This window comes from Macrotis lagotis, chromosome 5 (assembly GCF_037893015.1).
Source record: "Macrotis lagotis isolate mMagLag1 chromosome 5, bilby.v1.9.chrom.fasta, whole genome shotgun sequence".
Classification (NCBI taxonomy): Eukaryota; Metazoa; Chordata; class Mammalia; order Peramelemorphia; family Peramelidae; genus Macrotis; species Macrotis lagotis.
In genome coordinates, this window is record NC_133662.1 from 262,603,599 (window position 1) to 262,627,458 (window position 23,860).

The 23,860-nt window shown below is 48.6% G+C and overlaps 1 protein-coding gene across 4 annotated transcripts in view; it reads left to right on the forward strand.

The window, feature by feature from the left end:
• The window catches only part of PER2 (period circadian regulator 2), a 50,501-nt gene that overhangs the window by 8,306 nt on the left and 18,335 nt on the right, over positions 1-23,860 (forward strand). For 2 of the 4 annotated variants that reach the window (XM_074189677.1, XM_074189675.1), the window contains 10 exons: positions 6,740-6,992; positions 7,618-7,683; positions 8,543-8,697; positions 12,759-12,880; positions 13,758-13,959; positions 15,044-15,095; positions 18,512-18,654; positions 19,897-19,975; positions 21,201-21,307; positions 23,072-23,225. In XM_074189677.1, coding sequence (XP_074045778.1) covers positions 6,763-6,992; positions 7,618-7,683; positions 8,543-8,697; positions 12,759-12,880; positions 13,758-13,959; positions 15,044-15,095; positions 18,512-18,654; positions 19,897-19,975; positions 21,201-21,307; positions 23,072-23,225 — 1,310 coding nt within the window. In that variant the 5' untranslated portion in view covers positions 6,740-6,762. Of the gene's footprint in view, positions 1-6,739; positions 6,993-7,486; positions 7,684-8,542; positions 8,698-12,758; positions 12,881-13,757; positions 13,960-15,043; positions 15,096-18,511; positions 18,655-19,896; positions 19,976-21,200; positions 21,308-23,071; positions 23,226-23,860 lie in introns of those variants that run through there. The other 2 variants (XM_074189676.1, XM_074189678.1) reach the window with 2 other exon arrangements.

A 23,860-nucleotide genomic window follows, 5' to 3' on the forward strand; every position in this document is an offset into this window, starting at 1 on the left:
TAGACAGGAGTGTGGTAGAGTAGTCAGGTCAGCCCCAGCTCTTTTGTGCCAACCACAGATCCAGGAACCACAGCCAGGGATGTGACCCATACAGTCAGCAAGGTTGTGCTTCCTTCCTGGTCTCTCATTTGGGCTTCTGAACAATACTTGGGGATCAGTAGTAGAAGTATTATCACAGATAAGAACATGGCAGCTCATTTTTCTGGTGACAACCCAGAGGTTCAGACCTGTGTCTGGCCCAAGTCCACACAACTGATCAGTAGCAGGGCTTGGACTCTGGACTGCGCTCTTTCTTCCTCGTTGCCTTCAAATTTATGGGCTCACAGTTTAGCCTTAGTTTTTGGAATACCCTTACTCTTGGGGCGAGGGCCAGTTTCCCCAACCTCTGTGAGGTCCAATGAGAGAAATTCTGAAGAGGATGGAGAGGCATTCCTTGGAGATAGCAGCATCCCACCCCAGAGCTTCCAAGGAGGCTGAATGACTGCCCAGATACCCCGAGACGAGCAGTCCTACGCCGCACATGGGCATTCAAAACTTGCTTTGGGGGACAGAGCCCAGTGCTGGCAGGACCAACCCTAGTAAGACCTGGTGTGTCACCTCATGGAGTCTGTAGGGAGCTATGGCAACATACCCCTCTTCCACGGACACAGCAATGTAGAAAGGCCACAGAACAGTGGGGGGGCCTGGGGCTGTTCTGTCAGAGGACCTTCCTGATGGGTCTGGGCTGAGGCTGAAGACAAAAAGGCCATGTCCTCGGTCTGTGATCCTGGGCAGCCATTGCCAGTGCCCACAGTCACATAGCTAATGGGGGAAAACTTGAATTCAAATTCATTCCCCTGCATCATGGTTCAGCCAAAGGCAACAAGAAGCAGATTTTGTGGGATGATTCTTCATCTCATGGAGCAGTGTTCAATAGACGTAATAGAAGAACATCATTCTGGCCTCTATACCATCTTCTATTGTAGAGGATGGAGAGAGAGAGAGAGAGAGAAATCCTTTGAAAAGACCAACTTAAGCAAGGGCGGGAGAAAGTCGACCAGAAAATATGGTGCAAAAGAGCTGACTTCAAGATTTCCAAGACATGGAGACACCCTAGAAGCTTTAGCCCTGGCCGCTCTGAAGTCTGCCCCTGATTGAAGAATTGGAGGGCAGACCTGGGCATGGCAGGTGCAGGCGAGGGCACCAAGAAGTAGAATCATGACAACCCCAAGGAAGGCTTGTGGGGTTCAAAGGAGCCCCAGGTTTGTATACAGAGACACAAGAAAGAATAAGAATGAGAAAAAGTTGTTTGCAGTGAAGACAAGTCCACTTGACCGGTTTGAATAAAGTGAATGAAGGAAAGGACCCTGACTCCTGCCTTCTGCCTCTCAAGCTCCTTTTCCCCAGGATTTTAGGCTGACTTCTAATTGGAGCAAAGTCACTTACAAATGTTTCAGTATGTAGGAAAAAGCTCCAGAAGGTGGTTTCCATGTTATATAGTGTCTGCCTCCCCAAAGCACCTCATTGTTTGATATTTATTTTCTATAAATTTATACATGAATCTGTTGTCAAAGGTCTGGTCACTTTTCACTTATGGAAAGAAAGCCTTTGTCTTTGTATTTATGCGGCCCAGTCCAGTGCTCAGCATCCAAGGATGCTGTTGGGTGAAGCCGAATCCCCCCTTCCCTTGGGGGGGCTGAGACTTCTGGGTTGAGCCCCCCAGCCTGGCCTGGTCTCCTTGTTGAGTTCCAGCCTCCTGCTAAGGCTTTGGTCCAACCACAGGGGAAAGTTGAGAGACTGAAGAAGGAAGGTCGTGCCAGCAGAGGCTGCCATGTGGAGGGCCTGGAGCATGCCTGGGGGTCCACGCATGTCCTGACGTGGAAGTGAAAGCCTTGGAGATGTCTTCATCACATGTTGCAAGTGGCTGGGGATACATACCTGTTTCTATTAAAGTTCAGTAAATCTAAAGAAGTCAACACTGCATAGGTATGATTGCCAGAGAGCTTCAAAACCATTCTGATTCTTTGTATGTAAGTTAATAAAGCTCAATTGCTCCTCCTCTTGGCCTTCTGAGTCCTGATTTCTGCTGGATGTCGCCGACCCTCACTGGCCTTCCTTTGGATAGCACAGCATCCTTGGTCAGGCTCTCTGTGGCCTCTGCTCTCACTGCTCTGCAGTATAAACTCCCACCCCACCCCTGAGCCAGGGGCTGACAGCCTTCTGACATTTCTCCATCTGGCCAGCCCTGGCTCTTGGGAGGTGAAGTATTGCAGAGTATGGCAATTCTGTTTGTACTGTCCAATGACTGAGTCTGCTCTGGAGCCCTCTCCCAGCCCTGGAATTGTTGAGTTTTACCAAACTTCAGTTTTTCTGGCACTTTGAAAGCCCAAACGAATCTTTTCTAATCTTGTGTCCTGCCACTGGCCCATAGCCCTGCTGATTCGGTACTGATGGCTGAGGACACAGGGCGTGTCTTATTCAACGCTCACACCAGTGTTTGTCTCCAGATCCAAATCTTCCGGCCCCATCCAGTGGGACCCTGTGGATGAATCATCAGTCCACAAATTGGGCCAAAGAAACTTCCATTGAAGAAATGCCATTGAGGCGACAGTATCAACTTGACCGTGACTGGGTATGCTGAGCAGCCGCTGTAGAAAATGATGCTTCCAGGCCCTGTTCCCGATTCTTCTCCGTTGTGTTCTTGACTCTCCACTCAATTGAGATTTTATTGGAAAACTGTCTGCCAGGGAGCAGATGGCAGCATCCCTTTCCTATCATGGAACCATTGAAATAAGGGGCCAGTTCTGGTGGGTGAGGGTCACTTGATTCCATTCCTGTTTCACTGCATCACTCAGAGAGCAGTGATGGGCTGGCCCAGATTGGGGAGGGCCTGCCAGAAGCTTCACTTCATCCACTGCTACAATGCCCCCTCCATTTTATAAGGGAGATGCAGGGGCTCTGGACCATCCCTCAGTGTCCTCTCTAAAAGAGCAAATGGGGCAGGAGAGAGAGGATTTGAATTGCTTTTGAGGACTAGTGACTCCTCCCTCAAACAAAGGCCGGTCTTTTGTTGCTAATATTCTTTGAGTCACGGAAGTCAGGTAAGAGTAAAACTGAAGTTTACTGGAGGCCTAAAGTGGATGGCAGGCGTGAAGGGCTGTGCCACACTTTCAAAAAGAATTCCAAAGAAACCTAGCAAAGGACATTCTGGAAGAACTGCTTGAGCAACAGAATATCTCTGGGTCCCATGGGGAAGGCCAAGCTCCCCAAGGAACGGCCCATGCTCTCTTTTGGCGCCAACCTTGCAGAAGGCTCCACACTTTGGCCCAGGGGCCCCTTGGTGAGGAGGGTCTGGGCAGGTGTGGGCATTGGGGAGTGTGCCTCTGTGGTGTGGAAATGAGTGAGATGATGGTTTAAGTGACCTCCTAATACTTTAGCCAGTTCCGGAACATTCCATTTGGATATGGGGCCCAGTTCCAAAGTGTAATAGTGGGGTGAGTTTGAGGCAGAGGTTCCTTTCTCTGGAACTAGTTCCTTCCTAGGTTCTACAGACTCTCATTCTGCTTTCATCTCTGATGCTCTTCTAGAATTTCTTTTGGTAACCTCTTCATTAGCCAGGGAATCAGGGCTCAGACACAAGGACTTTTGAGGGATGCAGACCCTTGGGTGGTCTGCTTTCCACAAGGCCCCTTGGCTCTCCACACTTCATTATAGTGGTCATGCCGTTTGACACAATACATGCCTGCCTGCGGGAGGCAGTGAACTTGCTGTGGCTTCCATTTTGCAGAAGAGGATCCTGAAGCTCTGAGAAGACCCCGGAGCTAGCCAGCTGCAGAGCCTGGGTACAAACCCCAGCCTCCTGGTTGCACACTGACTGGGTTTGCCATTAAGACTGTCAATGTCAGAAGGACACAAGAGAAATATTAACAACCGATTACTGAATTTTGACTATGGGTTCCCCTTTTTATCTCCTTGTTCAGAGAGCAGCCCCATAGGGTTTCAGGCAGGACTGACCATGCGAGGGAAGCCTTCGATTTGAGCAGGTGGTCAAGAAATGCGAGGTTGGGAGAATCGGTGGATGGCAGCCAATTGGGCATCATTCAGTGGAGTGGAGCCCCCCAGCCCCAGTGGTCTGGGTCGAGTGATCCTGGCTGTGGTCCCCCAGACCCCCATTGGAACAAACCCACTTCTCATCATAATAGTCATTCATCACTTGTTAGCCCATCAGAGTTGATTTCCACCTTCAGGAACACTGCTCTCCCAAGGGAATGTAGGCATCAAGGGGCTGCCACAAGAGCTCTCTGGTTAAAGAGAGACAGCCAAACAACCACCTTTCTATTGCTTATTCACTAGCATAAATAATAAAATGATCAAATACTAGAAACTATGTCTCCCAAGCTTTTTACCTGGCACAGGCGGTAGCCTCCCTACCTGTTGTTTTCCCCATGTGAGATGGTGGCAGTTTCTGGGAGACAGCCCCCCCCACGCCTTGTTGGATCCCGAGCTTCCTTCGGAGCGTGGCGGAGGTACCAGTTCCCCAGGAAGCCTCTACTCCTGGCACCCCTGAGGTGGGCCATGCTCTCTTGGGTTTACCCAAGGATGCGAGCATCCCTTCAGCTCCTGGGGGTCTAGGCCATTATGTTGGTACCTCCTTCTGTCTCTCTCCCCAACACTGTATTGAGGTGCTCATTCAGTTGTATTAAGGACCCTGATGAGGAGCCAGGCTAGCCATTAGGGCTGATGGGGTAGAAGTGGAGGGCTCTGTGTCCACTAGGCTGGGAGTTTGGGTTGTTTGGGTTGTTCCGGGGCAGAATCCACCAGACCTGGCTGGGGTCACACCACTCATTGTCTGAGGTTGTATTCCAGGCTTTGTCCCAGGAAGCCCTTCCTTGAGGTCAGGCCATGGAACCCCCAGAGTCCCAGCACCCATGGAAAGGCATCACTTCCTTGTTAGCACCCACAGGTGCCCTCAGTGAAGGGTCTAATGAGAGGACACATGAGGCTGCGGGCATTAGCTTGGGGCTTCCCCACGTTGGTCTTTCCAAGGGGATGATACTGGCTCAGGGCCATTGGGCTATTGGCGTGTGTGTGTGTGTGTGTGTGTGTGTGTGTAGGGATCAGGCTTGTTGGCCCAATTTTAGCTGAGCAAATGGGGTTAAGTGGCTTGCCCAAGGCCACACAGCTAGGTAGTTATTAAGTGTCTGAGACCGGATTTGAACCCAGGTACGCCTGACTCCAAGGCTGGTGCTTTATCCACTGCACCACCTAGCCGCCCCCCCCCCCACTTAAGTTACAATGAAAATTCCATTGTATTGGAGGCAGTTGAGTGGTGCAGTGGATAGACCACTTACAGTGAGAAAGGCCCAAGTTCAAATCCAGCCTTAAAACCTGGACAAATCACTTCATCTCTATTTGCTTCAGTTTCCTCATCTATAGAATGAGGATGATAACGCTGTCTCATAGTGTTGTTTCAGGAATTCAATGTGATATCTGTAAAGTGATGAACACCATCCCTAGTTCATAGGGAGCACCATAGAAGTGTCGGTTATTATTCATAGTGAATTTAGTGAAGAGTTTGGGGTCACCTGGAGCAGTGAGTCTGAATTCTCTGTAAGAATAGAATACTGTGGGACTGCTAGGTTGTGCAGTGGATAGAACACCGGCCCTGGAGTCAAGTTCAAATCTGGCCTCAGACACTTAATAATTACCTAGCTGTGTGGCCTTGGGCAAGTCACTTAACCACATTGCCTTGCAAAAACCTTAAAAAAAAAAGAATAGAATACTTTTCATTGAAGATCCCTTAAAGGTGATTTGATTTCCCCACTTGGTGTTTTGCTGGCCAAGGAGATGCTGTTGAGGATTATATTCTTCTGCTTTTCAGTTTTTTTTCCACAGATTTTCTTTGCTGGCTTTCGTGGCTAGATGTAAGGAGAAAGCATGTCCTGCCAAGAAGTTGACTTTTTAAGAATATGTAATGTGGTGCGCCCCTGGCGAGGCAACCAACCAGTCATATCCTTTGAGACTCCCAAAGAAATGGGAGATGGAAATTGAAACATTGGCTGCTTGGCTAAACAGGGCCAGCATCTTTCATTAGTTCCTTTAAAAGACAGTGTGTATGTTTCAGCTGTCAGTTTTGAATTTCAAATTTTACTTTTCCCCTTTCTCCCATGGCCTAAAAGAAAATTCCATAGTGGTTTATGAGAAAAAAATTGTATTGCAGATTATGGATCAAATTCTGTACTTTTTCTGTGTTCAGTTGTCCTACCTGTAAGTTTTTTTCAGTTTTTGTTGAATAATTTACTGTCTTCTGTTAAGGGTTTTCTATTTCTCTCTCTTGCATTTCTACCTTTAGCTGGTGGCAGGCAGTTCAGTTTCTGAACTCATTGATTGGTTAACTGAATGAAAACAGACATTCGGGGCAGCATTATTAAATTTCAGTCTCTATTGTTTTTGTGAACAAAGATAACTCTCCCCTCCACCCAGGCAGATTTCTTTGGGTGTCAGTGAGGTGCTAGTTAGTTAATTAGCAAGGGCTTAAAAGATTAGGATTCATAGTCTTTAGTAAGAGTAGCTTTGGTACAGATAGGAGAATGACTATAGCTTTGTGACTGAGCTTTGAGTGTGTGTGTGTGTATAATAATTTATATATAATTTAAATACGTTTATACTTAATAAAAAGTATTTTAAACAGGCTCCATGTATCACAACAATAGTTAACATTATTCATTCATTCTTTGAAAAATGCCATTTCCCTTTTCAGACATCTTACTCCAGGAGGGCAGAATGAATGAGTGTTCCGAGCTGGCTTCTGACCGTCGTAAGGCACCGGAAGGTCAGGGGGAGCCGGGGCCAAAGACAGCCACCCTCCACGAAGATATCGAGATGAGTAGCGGGTCCAGTGGAAATGAGACTAATGAAAATGATTTCAGTGGGCATGAGTCTCCCGGCAACGACTCTGATGAAAATGGGAAAGATTCTGCCATGCTGGTGGAGTCCTCGGAAAGTCACAAGAGGTCTGGCTCTGCCACAGTCCATCTTGGGGCCCAGAATCCAGGTCCCAGACACCGGGGGGTCTCCCCCAGTCTTGTCTTGAACCCCTATGTGTTGGAGTCTAGAGCCCCGCCCCCTCTCTCCCCAACCCTAGCTCTGTGATTTACCCCCTACCCCTTAGACCATTGGGTCATCACTTAGAGAGCACCTAATCTGACTACAGATTCTCCTGATTCTCTCTTGTTTCTTCAAGTAGAATAGGAGTTTCCTTTCTAGTTTAGTACCTACTAGAAGCTTTTCCAGCCCATTGAAAGTCATAAAGCTCAGGCAGCTAGGTGGCGAAGTGGATAAAGCACCGTCCCTGGAGTCAGGAGTACCTGGGTTCAAATCTGGTCTCAGATTACCTAGCTGTGTGGCCTTGGGCAAGCCACTTAACCCCGTTTGCCTTGCAAAAACCTAAAAAAAAAAAAAAGACTGAACTGAAAGTCATAAAGCTCATTCACTTCATTTTACAAAGGGGGAACTGAGGCCCAAGTTCATGCCCACCCCAACTACCCTGCTAATTATTGACTTCCTGGTTGGGAGAGGGAAATGTGGAGAAAAGAAGAGGATGTGTTCTGAACTTGGAATTCCTGTTTCTTGTCTCAGCGGTTCAGACGCTTTCAACCTGATGATGGTAAACTCTGACCACAATCCATCCACCAGTGGATGCAGGTAAATCTAATTATTCAAATGCTCTAACCTTGGAGCTTTAAAATCTCTGTAAATGGAAGAATAGTGCGGGGAGCTGTTAGGGGTTTTCTTGGGGAGGGTGATCTTGCCCATCCATCCTTCTCCTGAGAGATGCTGAACTCTATATTGCCTTCCTTCCTGCCCCGTTCTGACGTGGCAGCCTGGCAAGATGGGGGCTTCCATTGGGGGGTTTTCTAGGAAGCTGGTTGCCAGAGGGAGTTGTTCTGAGTGTGTTCTAGCCAGGTCCCTTTCCTCTCAGCAGTGACTCCTGCAACCCTGTCTGGCTGCTGATGCTCTGATGTCCATTTGAGGCCCCTGACCCCCTTGTGGAATTGACTAGGGACTGTTCCTCTTGGCTTCACCACTTCATGCCTTCAAGGCCCCCCAGCCCCCCAAGACAAGAGTAGCTTCTGAATCTTGAGCAGCCAGGTGATAGCTGAGCTTGGCTGTGCAATATTCTCCAGACCTACCGTCCCCTTTCCCTTGTCCTCTTACCTCCAGACTCCTTCTGCAGCAGCTTCCTTCTCCTCCCCCCTTCTCTATAGGTCCTTTGGGTTCCCAGGTGCCACCTTTTTTGAGAAGTTCTTTCCATTGGATCTGCAGTCAGAAAGCCCCTGGTTTCCCCCAGGCACCACAGCAGGAAAACGTCCAGTCAGAGTGGCTTCCCAGAGAGTTTGGGCTTGGGTCCATGATACCTGAGCCAGGAAAACTTGGTGAAGGGGGAAATAGAACCCACTGGGAGAATTGCCATTGTTCTCTGGGCCCAGGGATTCACATTCCTTTTCTTCAGAAAGGGAAATGTAAAAAAATGAGTCTCTGATGACCTGTTTGATTTTTGCAGCAGTGAGCAGTCAGCCAAAGCCAAGACTCAGAAAGAATTGATCAAAATGCTGAAGGAATTGAAAGGCCACCTACCTCCAGAGAGGAAGACCAAGGGCAAGCCCAGCATGTTGGCCACCCTGAAATATGCCCTTCGGAGCATTAAGCAAATCAAAGGTATTGGCATTCTTGGGGATCTCTAGAAGGAGAGTTTGAGTCTATTTCTAAAGTAAGATGAAGGGATCTGAAGGGTGAGCTGATCCCAGATAACAACCTCTAGGTCAGTGATAAGTCGACAATTAGATGACCCCTCTTACAAACCCACTAAGGCCAGTGGCCTTGGTCCTCACTCCTGAGCCTTTGGTAGAAGGTCTTAAGGTATGAAAATGTGCATTGGTGCTCATAAGGCTACCCCTGAAGGAGTGTTAGACCCAGAATGATCGAAAAGACATCTGTCTTCAGCATTTTCCACTCATTTCTATTACTATGGTGGGTGTTTTCGTCCCTCCCCATCTCACAGGGTTGTGGGGAGGGTCGCACAATGTGATCTGTTAACTTTATGAGCATTATTGGAGTAGTCTTGGGTAGGTTCTTAGTGTTTTTCTTTCACTTAGACATTTTAGATTTTCAACAGCAAGACTTTAGAGGTTCTGAATAACATTCTCAGTCAAAAGAACTAATTCAGAGACCAGGCCATTGCCATCACCTTGCATTGAAGCTTGGATGAGCTCCATTCTCAGACTGAAGGAGGATGTGCTTGGGGCTGTCCTGGCAGCTCTGAGGTCATCCCTCTGCTAAATCTTCTAAAGTCAAGATTTCAACCCAGGTTTTAAATGACATTTAACAACTGGGGGCACTTCATTATTTAGTCCAGGTCAATGGAAGAAAGTGTAGAGCATGAAACATTCCCTGCTCCCCAACAGGATCCTTCTTTTTTACATTTGTATTTTGGGGTGTTGTTGGGACTTCTGTTTTCAGAGGGCAGAACTGGCAGAAAGTCTGCCCCCGAGACTGTGCCGGTCCTTCAGGCTCATCCAGATATTCCACGGGGCCTGGGCTGGGCCTGGAAGGCTGCTCTGGCCTCTGATCTCCAGCCTCCTTCCCCATCTTTCCCTTCCTGGGTCAAGCTCAGGGACCAAGAGTCTGTCATGGCCTTGGGGGGTGGGAGGGCTGGCTGTCATGGTTCCAGCCACTTCCTCAGCACCTCAGATACTCTCTGAGTCTCATTCACCCCTCTTCCTCCTCCTCTTCCTCTTCTTCCTACTACTTGGGTTCTTTTGCCTGAGGAAGAAGTAGCCAGACTCCAGGGGACCCTTCCCCTCTCAGCCAGCCTCTTCTCTGGTGACCTTAGAAAGCAAAGCCCTTTCTGGTCACCATCTCCCCTCTCCTTGGCATCCCCACATTTCTTTAAAAAAGCGCTTTACTAGGGGAGCCAGGTAGTGCAACAGGTAGATAGAGCCCCTCCCCTGGAGTTGGAAGAACCTGAGTTCAAATCCAGCCTTTACACACTTTGGATTTGCTAACTGTGTGACCTGGGCAAGTCACCTAATTTACTGCAAAAAACCCCAAACAAACAAACAGAAAGCAAGCATTTCACACTCCTGCCCTTGTTCCCCAATCTCTCAGGGTGGCTTCTCCTCCCTCTCTTTTATAGTCCCGTTGACCCTTTGGGCATCCTCTTCCTCCTCCTGACCATCACAGGCCCTCTGGAGGCTTTTTCTGTGGCTTCCATAGCAGATCCCTGGGTGGGTTCCATAGCAGACCCTGGCATGAGCATTGCCTCCCACCTGGTTGGCAGCACCTCCTTTTTGGATGATTCCCTGCCTCATTCTTTGTCTTCCTTCCACATGCTAAGTGTCTTCATTTTCCAGGGTTTTCTCTCTTGTTTCAGCCATTGGTTCCCTGGACTCCTGGTTCAAGATGTTTTTGGACTGGTGATCTCCACAATGGAGCTGTGTCTCCAGTGGGGCAGATCTCAGCCCTACTGCCTTTTCCTTGTGTTGTCCCCTCTCTCTCATTCACAACCCCATGAGAACCCCAGGGCAGGGTAAAGGCTTTCACCCAGTGGCTGGCCCTGCGCACTGTCTCCTTTCTTTCAGACAGTTTGTAATTTATCACCCAGGGCCGCCAATGATCAATGGGCATCTCCTAGCTTGCCATGGCTCTGCATCCTCCACAAGGTGGATCAGGAGAGATCAGAGGGTCCTGTGCTTTCTAGCTACCCAACATTAGGGAAAGGACTTGGGCCTGGGGCTCCATGTGTGGGAAGCTCCCTCCACCAATGGCTGCTCTGTTTTAGAGGTGTTATCAACCCTGCCTCTCACTGGCTCTGAGCCTGGCGCTCTCGCTCTACTGCTCCCTTCCTCGCCTCTCGTCCTCCTCAGCCTTTCTGGGCCCCCCAAGTTCTCCATCTTCAGCATCTGTCCATTGCTCGGCCTCTCATAATCCGAACCACAGGCACCCTCTGTCCGGGGCTGGGGGTGGGGGGTGGTCATTAGATAGAACTCTGGAGGGGCTGTGGATCTACTCTAGATACTTCTACCCCATTCTGGGGCTTGAGGTCGGGGCATCCAGAGTTCTCTGCCAGTTCAGAGGTAGCTCAGAGGACTGAGCCCACATCCTCCTGCTTGTGCCCCTGTATGGTAATGGTCAGTGGGTTCCCCAGGCCCAGGCCCACAACCCCTCTGTAACCCAGGCTGCTTCAGGCCTAGCTTCCAAGTTCTCAGAGGACATCTGGGAGCCCACCCTGGACAAGCTGACTTCGACTTGTCCATTCCTCCTCTCCAGTGTCCCTTCCCCTGCTCGCAGCAGGATTCCTGGGAGCTGCCTGGCTCAGGCTCATAACCTGGTGGGCTTCCAGTGGTTTCCCTTGCCAATTCGTTTGTCACAGTTTCCTTAGACTCAGTTCTGACCACATCTCTGCCCCACCTGGAACCCTTTTGGGGGCTCCCAGATGCCCCTGAATTGGTTGTCATCTGTCCAGATAGCATTTCCAGCTCTCCTTGATCTGGCTTCCATCAACCTTGCCAACCTCACTATTTTTTTTTTTTTGGAAATAAAACAAAAATTTATTAAAAAGGTTACAAGACATAGGAAGGCCTAGGGAGAGAGAGAGCGAGAGCAAGAGTGAGAGCGAGAGCGAGAGCGAGAGAGAGAGAGAGAGAGAGAGAGTGAGAAAATAACAGCCAAGCAGTGTTGGTTGGGCCACAGATTGGTAGAAAAGACTATGGCCCCAACCTCACTGTTGATAGACTGCCCTGCTGCTCCAGCTCACCAGGACATCTGGCCAAAGCCATTGCCAGCCTCTCTTCTTCCTCTGCCTTCATACATTCTTGTATCCTCTTTCTGGGCTCAACATCCCCTCCCTCATCTTCCTTCAGGCTGGTCCAGGGGCCTTCCCTTGTCCTGCCTCTGTCTCCCTCCTTGGTCTTCTTGCCCTGGGACCCAGTATGTGTGTGATGGGCATAAGGCATAAGGCAGAGACTGGGTTTTGTCTTGGATCTACAGCAATGAGACTGTGTCTGCCCTGGCAGTGGCTGGCCTCGAATTTCCAATAGGATCCTAACATTCTAGAATTGGAAGGAACCTAGGTTTAGGACCCTCCCCTCCCCCCATCTCACAAATGAGGAAACTTGGGCTGCAGCAGGTGAAATGGCCCGTCCAGGGTCACCTGAGAGCAGGTGCCAGGGCCAGTCTGGGGCTTGCAGAGAGAGCCACAGTCATCCCAACAGCTTCGACCCCTTCTGCTCTGTGGCTATTGGACATCAGCTCTGAGTGGATGACCCACATGGTCATCCTGAGGCTTAGGTTTGGAAGTTCCAAGACACTGGGAATGAATGAAATTCTTCCCATTTCTCTATAAAGCTTCACTTTCTTCTGCCCTTGGAAGTCCACATCAATCCTCAGAAGGAAGCAGGGGCTCCCCTAAGTGTCCTTTGGAGGTCAAACACAGATGGCTTGGCATGAGCATTGGCCCCCATGTGGTTGGTGGCAGGCCTTAGAACTGGGGGCCAGCTCTGGAGAGCAGGGCAGGCACTCGATGGTTCTGATTCACAACTTTTTGAAGGAGAAAAGGTGTTGTAGAAAAACAGCAAAACGGAAACTCATCCTTACAAAATCCTTGGGTTGGCTTTTCTAGCTCAAACAGGGTTTGTGCCCTCTCAACCCCTGATGTTTAATGTTGTGGGGATCTTGGCTTGTACCATTTGAAACAACTCTAAGCTTCCTTTTCCTTGCAGCTAATGAGGAATATTACCAGCTCTTAATGACCAGTGACAACCACCCAGCTGATCTGGATGTGCCTTCCTACACGCTCCAGGAGATGGAGACTCTGACGTCAGAATACATCCTGAAGAACGTGGTGAGTGGAACCTCCCAATGGGCCGCTGCTCATTAATGACCCCTGGACCCAGCCTGCTTTACCATTGAACTAAGACAAATTTGAGGAAGTAAAGGCTTTGCCCAGGTGGACTTTTGAGCCTTTATTTTTAAAATGAAAGGACAAAACATACACTGGAGTCTCCCCTTCTCCCTTCCAGTGCCTCATTTTGGGGAGGTGTCACACATGGGCTCAAGCTCTGGCAGGCTGATGTGGGTCTCCTCCCCAAGGGGTGGGTACTAGGTGATAATGGCTTGGCCATTGAAGACTTGCTATGTGAGACAGATAAGGGGCTACAGTCTTGGTCTGTCAGGGGAGCTCCCCCGACCCTGGAAATGTCAAATCCTAGTGATGTCCCTCGGAGAATCGCCATCTCCCCCCGCCAGAGGAAAGGAAATGACTTCTCCAGGGTCCTCTAGGTCCTCTGGGGCTGTCTCTGCCCCTTCAATGACCTCCTCCCTGGAGCAGCAGTCAATGAAGCAGCACATTTGTGATAGTGTCCCTCATTTTTAGTGTTATATTACAGGATCTAGAGCAGAGGGGCCTTGGAAGCCACAGATCTGACTGAGGCCCAGACTCTGTGTCCTCTGGCCTGAGACCCATGTACCCCCAAATATCATGTTTGTTTTAGCACCTCATTACTCCATCACCTTGGTATGAAAGGCTCATGATGCTACTATGACCGATGGCTGGAGGGGAGACCTCCAAACCCCCTCTTTGGAGCCTGAGAAAGGACACAACTTGTCCAGCCAGCTAGGAGACTGACCCACTCTGGACTGGCTCATTCCAGACCACCACACCCTGGCACCAATTCCCATCCTTCTGAAAGTAGCACCAGGCTCATCTCATTTCTTTTTAGGACATGTTTGCCATGGCAGTTTCCTTGGTTACTGGAAAGATCGTCTACGTCTCTGATCAGGCCACATCAATTCTTCCCTGTAAGAAAGACATGTTTCACAATGCCAAGTTTGTGGAGTTCCTAGCTCCCCACGACGTGAGCGTGTTCCACAGCTCCACGGCCCCATCCCGACTCCCAGCCTGGCGTGTTTGCCGCAGAGCAGGTGAGAGTCCTGGAGAATTTGGCCACATTTACTTCCGCAGCCCCTTAGCTGTGCCTGACTTGAGTAGGTGAAGGCCAGTAATCCAGTGAGCCCAGGCAGCCCGTGGCAGAGGTCACAGGTGAGACGGACAGCTGCTCCAGATCCCTCCTCTCACAGAATTGATGGGGACTGTATCACACAGTGATGGGTTGGAGGGGGCACATAGGTGCCAGAAATGGTGTGGACCCTAGTACCAGTGACCCAGAGGAGGAGGAGATGAGGACAAAGGGCTTCTCAAAAATGTGGCAAGAAAGTACATGAAAGCATGGGACGGAGGCAGGGATGGTCAGGGAACAACCACAGCTGGTGAGGCCTGAAGGAAGAACGTACCGGGTCTTTTTAGAACTAGAGTAATTCATCATCAGAGCTACCTTTGAAAGAAGGTGATGCAGGGAGGGAGGTCAGGTGTCTGGGGGGACTTGAATGAGAACAGTAAGCCGAAGGAGGGAATGATGGACGGATGGATGGATGGATGGATGGATGGATGGATGGATGGATGGATGGAGCCTTTTTGCTACATTTCACTCCAGGAGAAAACAAACCACACATTTAGATCACAGGCGGGGCCCTGCAAAGTCAGTGGGGGATGTCGTTTGGGTAAAAGGCCGAGATGCCTCTGATCTGTGAGGCTTCAGCGTCTTCTTCCTTCCTGTTACCTTCCCCTCACTGCGTGGGCAGACGCTTCTCTCTTCCTTAGACCCAGCTCACCCTGGAGGTCCAGGAGGCATCAGAGTTTCAGAAGGCCATTTCTCTCCTCAGAAACCTTCACCGACTGCCCATGTCTTTCGGGAAAATCTCTAAATCCCTTAAGGCCGCCCCTCTTGGAAGACCAAGAAGCCCCTTTTCCAGAAAGGTAGACTTTGAGTCAGAGAGAAAACCTCAGAGTGGACACTTTGTTCAACTTTGTTGGCCTATGTTCTTTTTAGACATGTGTAGGACCCAACATTTCTATTGTAGGCTTTAGCAAAAATTGTTTTTCGAACCCAGATTCTCCATTTGTCTTAAACTAAATATGTGACTTTCATTTTTTTTTTAATATTTCTAGACTCTTCCACCCAGGAGTATATGGAAGAAAAATCTTTCTTCTGTCGTATCAGGTAAGACTAATGTTTTTTTCTAGACCAAAAAAGATGAAAGTGAAAGGACAGGCCTTTGTTTTTACAAGCACAATGTTGCTGCACAAGCTTAATAGCGAACACTTCATGGTCAAGGGTTAGAAAAAGTCCTTTTTTTATTTCCCAATTCCACTCAGGAGCCAGCTGGTCTGAAAGTGCTTCTGAATATGGAATTCACTGTTGATGCCCAAACTCCTGTGGCCACAGGATACTTTGGGGTTCGAAAGAATTAACAAAACCCCCAAATGGTGCTCTGGGCTGGGGTGGGCCGGGGGCAGGGAGGGCAGAGCTCTGGGAAGGAAGGGCCTTGAGGGTTGGGGGAAGCCCATGTAGTGCCCTGGCCTCAGGCAGCTCCCATCTATGAGGTGGTCAGAGGCATCTGCAGAGGACACCTCCACCCTCTAGGCTCCCTGGCCACGCAGTGGTACCCCAACCAGCCACATAGAAAGAAGCTTGGGCTTTGCAGCCTGTCCCTTTTGTGTCGTGCCCCGGGATGAGGGGGGCAGTGCTAGTGATCTGTCCTGGGGAGAGAGTCCTTTTTCCAAATCTTGGTCTTTTTGGCCCAGGTCATAGATCAGCAGGATGGATATACTGTTCTGCAAGGTTGGGACATATTTACAAATGAGATCTTGGCATCTGCCCAGGCAGGCGTATTCAAAGTTCTGTGAAAGGTGGTGCACCGGGCATCTTCCTGTACAGCCGGGGTTCGGCCCTTTGTGTTATCTGGCCACCTGCCTGGGGGTGGAATGGGAGCCGCTGCTCCAGAGGTTTTGATCCATTCCCAGGCACCGGCCCAATGTCCACTCAGAGTCAGTGCTTAATAAAAGCAGAGGTCTTTACTTTGCTTACAGGACAGTTCCCTGATTCTTTTGTTAGAGGGAAGAGTCCCGAGCAAGGCTTAAAAGGGAGCCCCCTCTCAGGAGCCCCGGGTTTTACCTTCCTATCAACCCACTGGTGGCCTGCTGTGGGCTTAGATGCTGCTTCCCACAAAAGTCATCTCTGACCTTTACTACTCTGGGACCTTGGGCAATCACTGCCTTTCTTGGGGTCTTAGGGGGTTGGATTCAGTGATGTATGAGATTCCTTCCGACTCTAAGCCAGTATTTCTATGGCTCCATTATGCTCTTCCCCCCCACCCCCACTGGATGGTTGGACTTCTCCTGTCTCTGTCTCCATCTCTGTCCCTGCCTCTCCCACTTTGGACCTTGAACCTGCATATCCACAACTTCACTTGGCCTGTTTCCCAGCCCCAGGCTGTCCTCCCTCTGCCTCGACTGGTGACTGCCCACCTCCATGATCCAAGCCCTCTCTCCCCTCTTCTCTCTCTGCCCTACAGACACTGGGCCATCAGTGCTGCCTCTCTCTGTTTCTTCCATCCTTTTGTTGTCCACTTTGACAGTGGCTCCTCCGGCCTCTCCTTTAGATGGACTTGCCTCCCTGCCTGCAGTCTCTTTCCAGACTCCACTACATCCTCAAAGCCTCTTTCTAATGAATGATCTCTTGCTCATAGACCTGTGGGGGGTTTCTCCTCATCCATCAGATTAAGTAGAAACATTTTATTCTAACATTCAAGGCTGCCTCTTGTGGTCTGGCTTCTTGAACTGCCCACTAAAGGGCTCTGCTTCATCTGAATCCACTGCTCACACCCCTCCAGGCCGATGTCTGTTCTCTCTTTCAGAGGTCGGCTCAGGACCCCCCTTCCATAGCAGATCCTGGGCAGACCCACGCTGAATCAGTGACTCTACTAGCGGGGGGGAGTCGTCTCTAAATGGCTCCTAGACCACTAGTGAGATAAAAGTTTTATAATTGTCAATATGTATGTATGTGTGTGTGTGTGTGTGTGTGTGGTGTGAGTGTGAGTGAGTGTGTGTGTATGTGTGAGTGTGTACGTCTGTGAGTATGAGTGTGTGTATGTGAATGTGTGTGTGAGTGTGTGTGTGTGTGTGTGTGTGACAGTGTGAGGGTGTGTGAGTGTATGCATGTGTGGTGTGTGTATGTCTGTTGTTTCATGGCAGCCTGGGACAACAGGCAGTGACAATGATTTTCTTGGTACAAGGACAGAGAACCCCAAATAGAGCAGCTTCCTCAGCCCTGGAAACCAGGGGGACATTTGCAGCCCCACCCCCCACCAATTTTTCTGGTCCCACAATTGGTGTGTGGTTCTCCTCAGCCTGTGGAACTCTCTGATGGTTTGAACTCTAAAGCTGTTCTGAGAATGGAGGTGACTCTGCCAATTGATTTTTTTCTATAAAAACTATTTTGCCTTTTCACTGCAATTGAGACAATTTGAGGCCCTCAGGCCAGTAGAAAGCCCTGGTGGCTGGGCTAGTCGGCTTTAGAGTTTGAAATGAGCGGGCAGATGGTAAAGGTGAAAAGTGCTAGCCCATTGTGATACCGGAGAGCTTGGTCTTTTTAGCCTTGTCTGACCCTCTGAACACTGCTCTGTTTTGGGTCTCCTTGTTGCTGCCACTGTTGCAGGTTATCTCTCAGGTCCCCTTCTTTGGGCTGATGCCTCTCCTCTATGTGGGCTCCTCGTTGGGACACACTTCCAATGGAGGAGGTTGTCCATGCAGGGCCTTGAGGGACTAAGTGCCAGTGACAGAGGCTGAGGAGGGAGCATGAGGTTCTCCTGTCTCTTCCTCCTTGGAGCCTGAGCTCAAGATTGTGCTCATGGAGAGATGCCCACAGATGTTTTCTTGCCATATTGCAGCCATGTGAGCCAAGGGTGCTGGGACTGGGCTAGGTGACAGCACATGGCCCTTCACATGCTCCCTTTGGAATCCCCTCACTAGCTAAGAGCAGTGGAGCCAGGCGAGGCCAGTGACCAGGCTCCCACAGGTGCCCCTCCAGATCCTGTTGAGGGATAGTGCTGAAGCTGCCCTCCAACATCAGAATATTGGGATTCTATGATCAATGCCATCACAGCACTCCACTGTCCTCCATGGTGGCAGGAGGAGTGTCCCTGAGACCACCAGAGCCTAATCTCTGGTAGGGTCTACTACTTCAAGAAGGCTTTGAGTTGGACCCAGAGGTGCTGAGTGGGCAGAAGGGCATGGGTCCAGGGCCACAGAAACCCTCTGGCTGTCACCTTGAGAGTGGCCTTGGTGGAGGCTTCATGCTGTTGATGAAACCCCTGAACCTAGAAGTGGCAGAAAAGATGTAGATGTGATGGAAGTGACTATTCCACTATGGAAGTGGAATGCTACCCAGCTCAAGACTGTAGTGGCAGAACCTGGAACATTTACCTGGATGGCAGCCTTCATCACATATCAGGGGCTGAAGTGATCAGTGTTTCACAAGAGCGGTGGGAGGGCCGCCAGTTTGAAATGTCCTTGTGATTCATTCCAAACCCGTGAAGTCTGTTATTGCACAATTCTTTTGTTGTTTTGGATTTATAGTGGCGGCAAAGATCACGAAAATGTAATCCGCTATCATCCATTCCGTATGACTCCTTACCTTCTCAGAATACAAGAGAAGCTTGACGCAGAAGCTCAACTTTGCTGCGTTTTGCTCGCCGAGAAAGTGCATTCTGGTTATGAAGGTAACTGCCCCGATGACACCATGACGTCTTGGATGAGTCTTGGTGGTGCAGATACTGTCTAGCCCAGCTTGCTGCTGGGCTCTGCTTTAAACCATAGTTATTTGTTGGTTTATTGATTTTTCTTGGAGGATAGCTGAGCCCTGAAGTGGTTTCAGCACAACCTTTGACATTTCTCTCATGGTCCCTAGAGACCTCTTGTCTTTGGGGGGTGCAGATGTGTCCAACTGCCCTGCCTTCCTGCCAACAAAAACTGTGGGCTCCTAGTGGCTGATAAAGACACAGACTTTGGGGGTGGCTAGGTGGCGCAGTGGATAAAGCACTGACCCTGGAGTCAGGAGTACCTGGGTTCAAATCCGACCTCAGACACTTAATAATGACCTAGCTGTGTGGCCTTGGGCAAGCCACTTAACCCCATTTGCCTTGCAAAAAACTAAAAAAAACCCAAAAACCTAAAGACATGGACTTTAGCCAGAGGTCATCAGCTGACCTTTCTGTGGAGGCCGCTCCTCTCCGCTGGCCTGAACCCCTTTTTCAGTTGTGACTTTGGGGACCTTCCTTGATGACAGGAATTCTGTTGTCCAATCTGGTTGTTCATTAACAGAGCAGCCCCAGGGTTCACCAGCCTCACCAAGTGGCCTGAGGTTCCTGGCTTCTGCAGAGTGGTCACTCCCTAATTTTTCCCTTGTGATTTGCTGAAGGCCACATTGTTCTGGCCTTCAAGGTCACCATGCCTCAAGACTAGTTTTGTTGAGCAATGTTTGACCATTGTTGGAGTATTTTCTTTAACATTGCAGTTTTAGGATTATTATAATCAGACGTTACTGTTGGCAAATTTAAAAAAACAACTAAGGAGAAATTTACTGGCCATGGGAGGCAGCTTTCCCTTATTGTTAGGAAGGAAAAAGGGCGTAGTGGGTAGAAAGCTGACCCTGGAGTCAGGAAGACTGAGGTTCGAGCCTCATCTCTGATATGCTCTGACTGGGGAGCCTGGTTGGGTCACTTCCCCCCAGAAGCTCCCCAAGGCTGGAGCCCCCTGCTTGGTCAGCCCAAGGGAGCCCCTTGCTGCCACTTCTCCAAGGCACCCAGAGGGCCGGTCTAGAAACGTGGCTGTTCCTAAAACCCCCAGCCCTGGTTTTTCTTTTGTCTCTTATTCATCCCACTAAACTCAAATGAGATTTTAATTTGTCTCTACTGAATTCATCTGTCACTCATACAAAGCTTTTATATAAACCGTTCTTTCAGCGCCCAGGATTCCACCAGATAAGAGAATATTTACAACAACGCACACCCCAAATTGTTTGTTTCAAGATGTAGATGAAAGGTGAGCTTTTAAAATCTCCCCCTCTGCCTTGCCTCTAACCTCACTGTTCCTGCCCATCTCAGCAAAAAAAAAAAAAAAAATGATAGTCTTTACATGCTTAATAAAATGGAGGCTGTGGGGACAGCCAGGTGGCACAGTGGACTGAGCACCAACCCTGGAATCAGGAGTACCCGAGTTCAAATCCAGCTTCAGACACTTAAAAATTGCCTAGCTACGTGACTTTGGGCAAGTACATAATTCCATTACCCCACAAATAGCAAACTAAAAATGACTGCTTGTCCAGAACATCCTTAGGCTATAGATTGCCCAAGGATGTGTGTCCTATACTCAGATGGAGCTTTCTAGCTCTCTAGTCCCAGAGTTATAGCTGTGTGAGGTCATTAAATCTAGCCTCCTCCTCTGACAGATGAAGAAACTGAGACCCAAGGAATCTGGGTGTGTTTGTATTTGTCTATGGGTGAAGGAAGATGATCTACACAGACACAGACTGTAAAACTCCATTCATTTGTCCATATACCCAGGCACATCTATATGTCTATATATTCATATACATGTTCAGATATAGGTAGCTAGGTCAGGAAGACCTGAGTTCAAATCTAGTGTCAGACACTTTAGGTATCCCAACAACACCAAGGGTGGTGAGGTGGTGCAGTGGATAGGGCTCTGCATTAGACTCCTTTTCATGAGTTCACCTCTAGCCTTAGACACTCACAAGCTGTGTGACCCTGGGCAAGTCACTTCACCTCATCTGTAAAATGATCTTGAGTAGGGAATGGCAACCCACTCCAGTAGATCTGCCAGGAAAACCCCAGAGGGATCACTGAGAACTGGGCACAACCGAAAAGACCCAGGGTCCGAGAGGATCCAATGAGATCATCTTTGTAAAGTGCTTAGCGAAGTGCTTGCTATTATTATAGTCATTATGTCAGTATTAGCTATTCTTCTTACTACAACTATACAGAGGTAACTAAATATTTGTATTTATAATTTAATTCCTTTGAAATACTTTGGGAAGTGTTGTGTTTGCATTACATGAAACAACCCTCCTGCCCCAGTTGTTTTGAAACTATGTTCAGTAGAATGTGTTGATTGGCCAAGATGAATGTCACCTAGAGTGGAATTTCTTCCCTAAGCCTGTAGAGACCATGTGCGGGCCCCCTGACTGTGTGGGCCCACTGGCTGTGTGAGCAGGCCCTATTCATTGCCTTCTTCCTTTGACTTTCAGAGCGGTTCCTCTCTTGGGCTATCTACCTCAGGACCTGATCGGCACCCCCATTCTGCTGCATCTGCACCCATGTGACAGACCCCTCATGCTGGCTATCCACAAAAAAAGCAAGTTTCCCTTTTTAACCTACAGACTTTCAGGTGGGAGGTGATGTCTTAGTCATCCTCCAGCCTTGGGTAGAGTTCTTAAAGTGAAGGAGATGTGTTTAAGAAGGCCGAGCTGCTGGGATGTCCTCTCCTGCTCAGGAAGGGGGGGGGGCCTTCTTCTGGAGCCTCTCAGGCTTTGAGGAGATGCAGCTGGCCAAAAGAGAGACCAAGAGGTGCGAAGGGAGTTAGGATTTCTTAGCAAAATCCACTGACTCATTTTAAGGAAAGACAATTTATAATGGAATTAGATGAAGGAAGCAGGAAGTCAACCAATGAGAGCTGTGAAAGCAGGCTATGGAATGACCTAGAAAACAACTCCTGCCAACTGGCTGTGGACAGGTAATACTGAATGTGCAAAGCTATCCAGGGTCAGAAGGAGGAAGTGCAGGACCCAGAAACCACCTGGAGCCATCCCCTCTAATGACAAGGCAACACAAATACCATAATCAGGAGAGATGAGCAGGAAAAGGAGAAGGATCCTGAAAGGGTCCAGGCACATTGAAACCAAGGCCTGCACCAAAGGGCCAAGCATAGGAGTATTTAAAGGAAAAGTTAACAAATTGAGAGGGATTTCAACGCACCTACCAGAAAAACCAGATTGCAATCAAAGAGATGGATAGAGTATTTCAAAAGTTGGGCATGGTGGGAATAGTAAGGAATAGACCCATCTTTCCACATTGCACTAGACCTTCATAAAAGTCATTTGCACCTTTGCATTTATTCACTTATTTAAGTTGTTGAAAACTTCATTCAAATTAGGTATTCAGATCAATTTCCTTTTTTCCAGGCAAATGCCTTCATTCCTTTCCACAAATAGTCAGCAATTGATTCTGTAGCTGCTGCACTGTATCGGGGAGGGTGCCTTCTGCCCCTAAGGGACAGCAAAGCGAGGGCAGTGGAAAGAGGAACTTTGAGATGAGCACACTGACCACAGAAAGACGAGGCTCCTCTGATCGAAGCAGTGACCCACCTCCAGAGAGAGAAGGGAGGACCTAGGAGGGCAGACTGAAGCAGATTTTTTTTTCCTTAGTAATATTTTACAACACGGTTAATGTAGAAATGTTTTACATATTTTCAAATCTCAATGGCTGGGAAGGGACTGGGAGGGAAAATAGAATTTGAAACTCAAGATGGAAATATGAATGTTTAAAAATAAATATAAGAGGGGCAGCTAGGTGGCACAGTGGATAGAGCACCGGCCCTGGAGTCAGGAATACCTGAGTTCAAAACTGGCCTCAGACCTATAATAATTACCTAGCTGTGTGGCCTTGGGTAAGCCACTTAACCCCGCTTGCCTTGCAAAAATCTTAAAAAAAAAAAAAGACCCTAAAAAGAAAATAAATATAAGAAAGCAAAAAAAGTCATCTAAACCAAAATTTAAAATAAAAACAGGTTTTAAAAGTAAGTAGTTGTAAGGTTTTCTCCTTGTTTTTAAAATGCTAACAGCTTTTTCTGTACATCAGAAATATTTAAGGGGCAGCTAGGTGGCGCAGTACCTGGATTCAAATCCAGTCTCAGACACAATAATTACCTAGCTGTGTGGTCTTGGGCAAGCCACTTAACCCCATTGCCTTGCAAAAACCTTAAAAAAAAAAAAGAAATAATTAAGAATGGATCTTTAAATACTCCTTTAAATATTTTTTTGTTTCGTTTTGTTTTGTTACTATTAACATTGGTTCCTTTTTATTCAAATGGATGATTGATTCATGTTTCTAAATCTTACAGTTCTACAGTACAGTGGACAGCCTTTTGACTATTCTCCAATCAGATTTTGCACTCGAAATGGAGAATATATAACAATGGACACCAGCTGGTCCAGTTTCATCAATCCTTGGAATAGAAAAGTTTCCTTTATAATTGGAAGACATAAAGTGAGGACGTAAGTGAACCACGCTCCAACTCCTCCATCATCCCCTGGTCTTGAGCCTCTGTTGTCCTCACACTCTGACTTGGTCATAAGGAGAATAGCAGGAGGAGAGCTTCAGACCCCCCTCCCCACAGCCCTGCCTAGGTTTGGGTCTGGGAGTGGGAGAGCACAAGACTTGGGAAGCACCAAACACTCCCAAAGGGAGGGAAGAAGAGAGGGAATGAAATACAGACCTGTCTTTGGATACTTAGGTCCTTTGTCCTCATGGAGTGAGGCTTGGATACTTGATTTCCCCCTTTTCCTTAATCTTGCTGTTGTCAAGATTTCTTAGTTTAGGGAGACCTCATTTGCTTGCAGCTTCAGCTCAGGTGAACAGACCTGTATTCTGGTGCACTGGCTGACCTGGGCACTCCCCGAGGTCAGTTCTTAGACTTAGCTCTTTTGGGTTGGTGCTTCCGCATTTGCCCCTATTATGAGGAGCAAGGGTAGAGGCCAAGGTATGCCCTAAACCACCTTTCATGAGGTGGCGGGGACCAGAGAGCTGAAAGTGAGGCTTGTTTGGGGGAAACTTGCTGAAATTCAATTGGGCCCCACAATCAACAGTATTGAAGAAGCAATGGGAGCATCCTGCCATCCATGCTCACTCC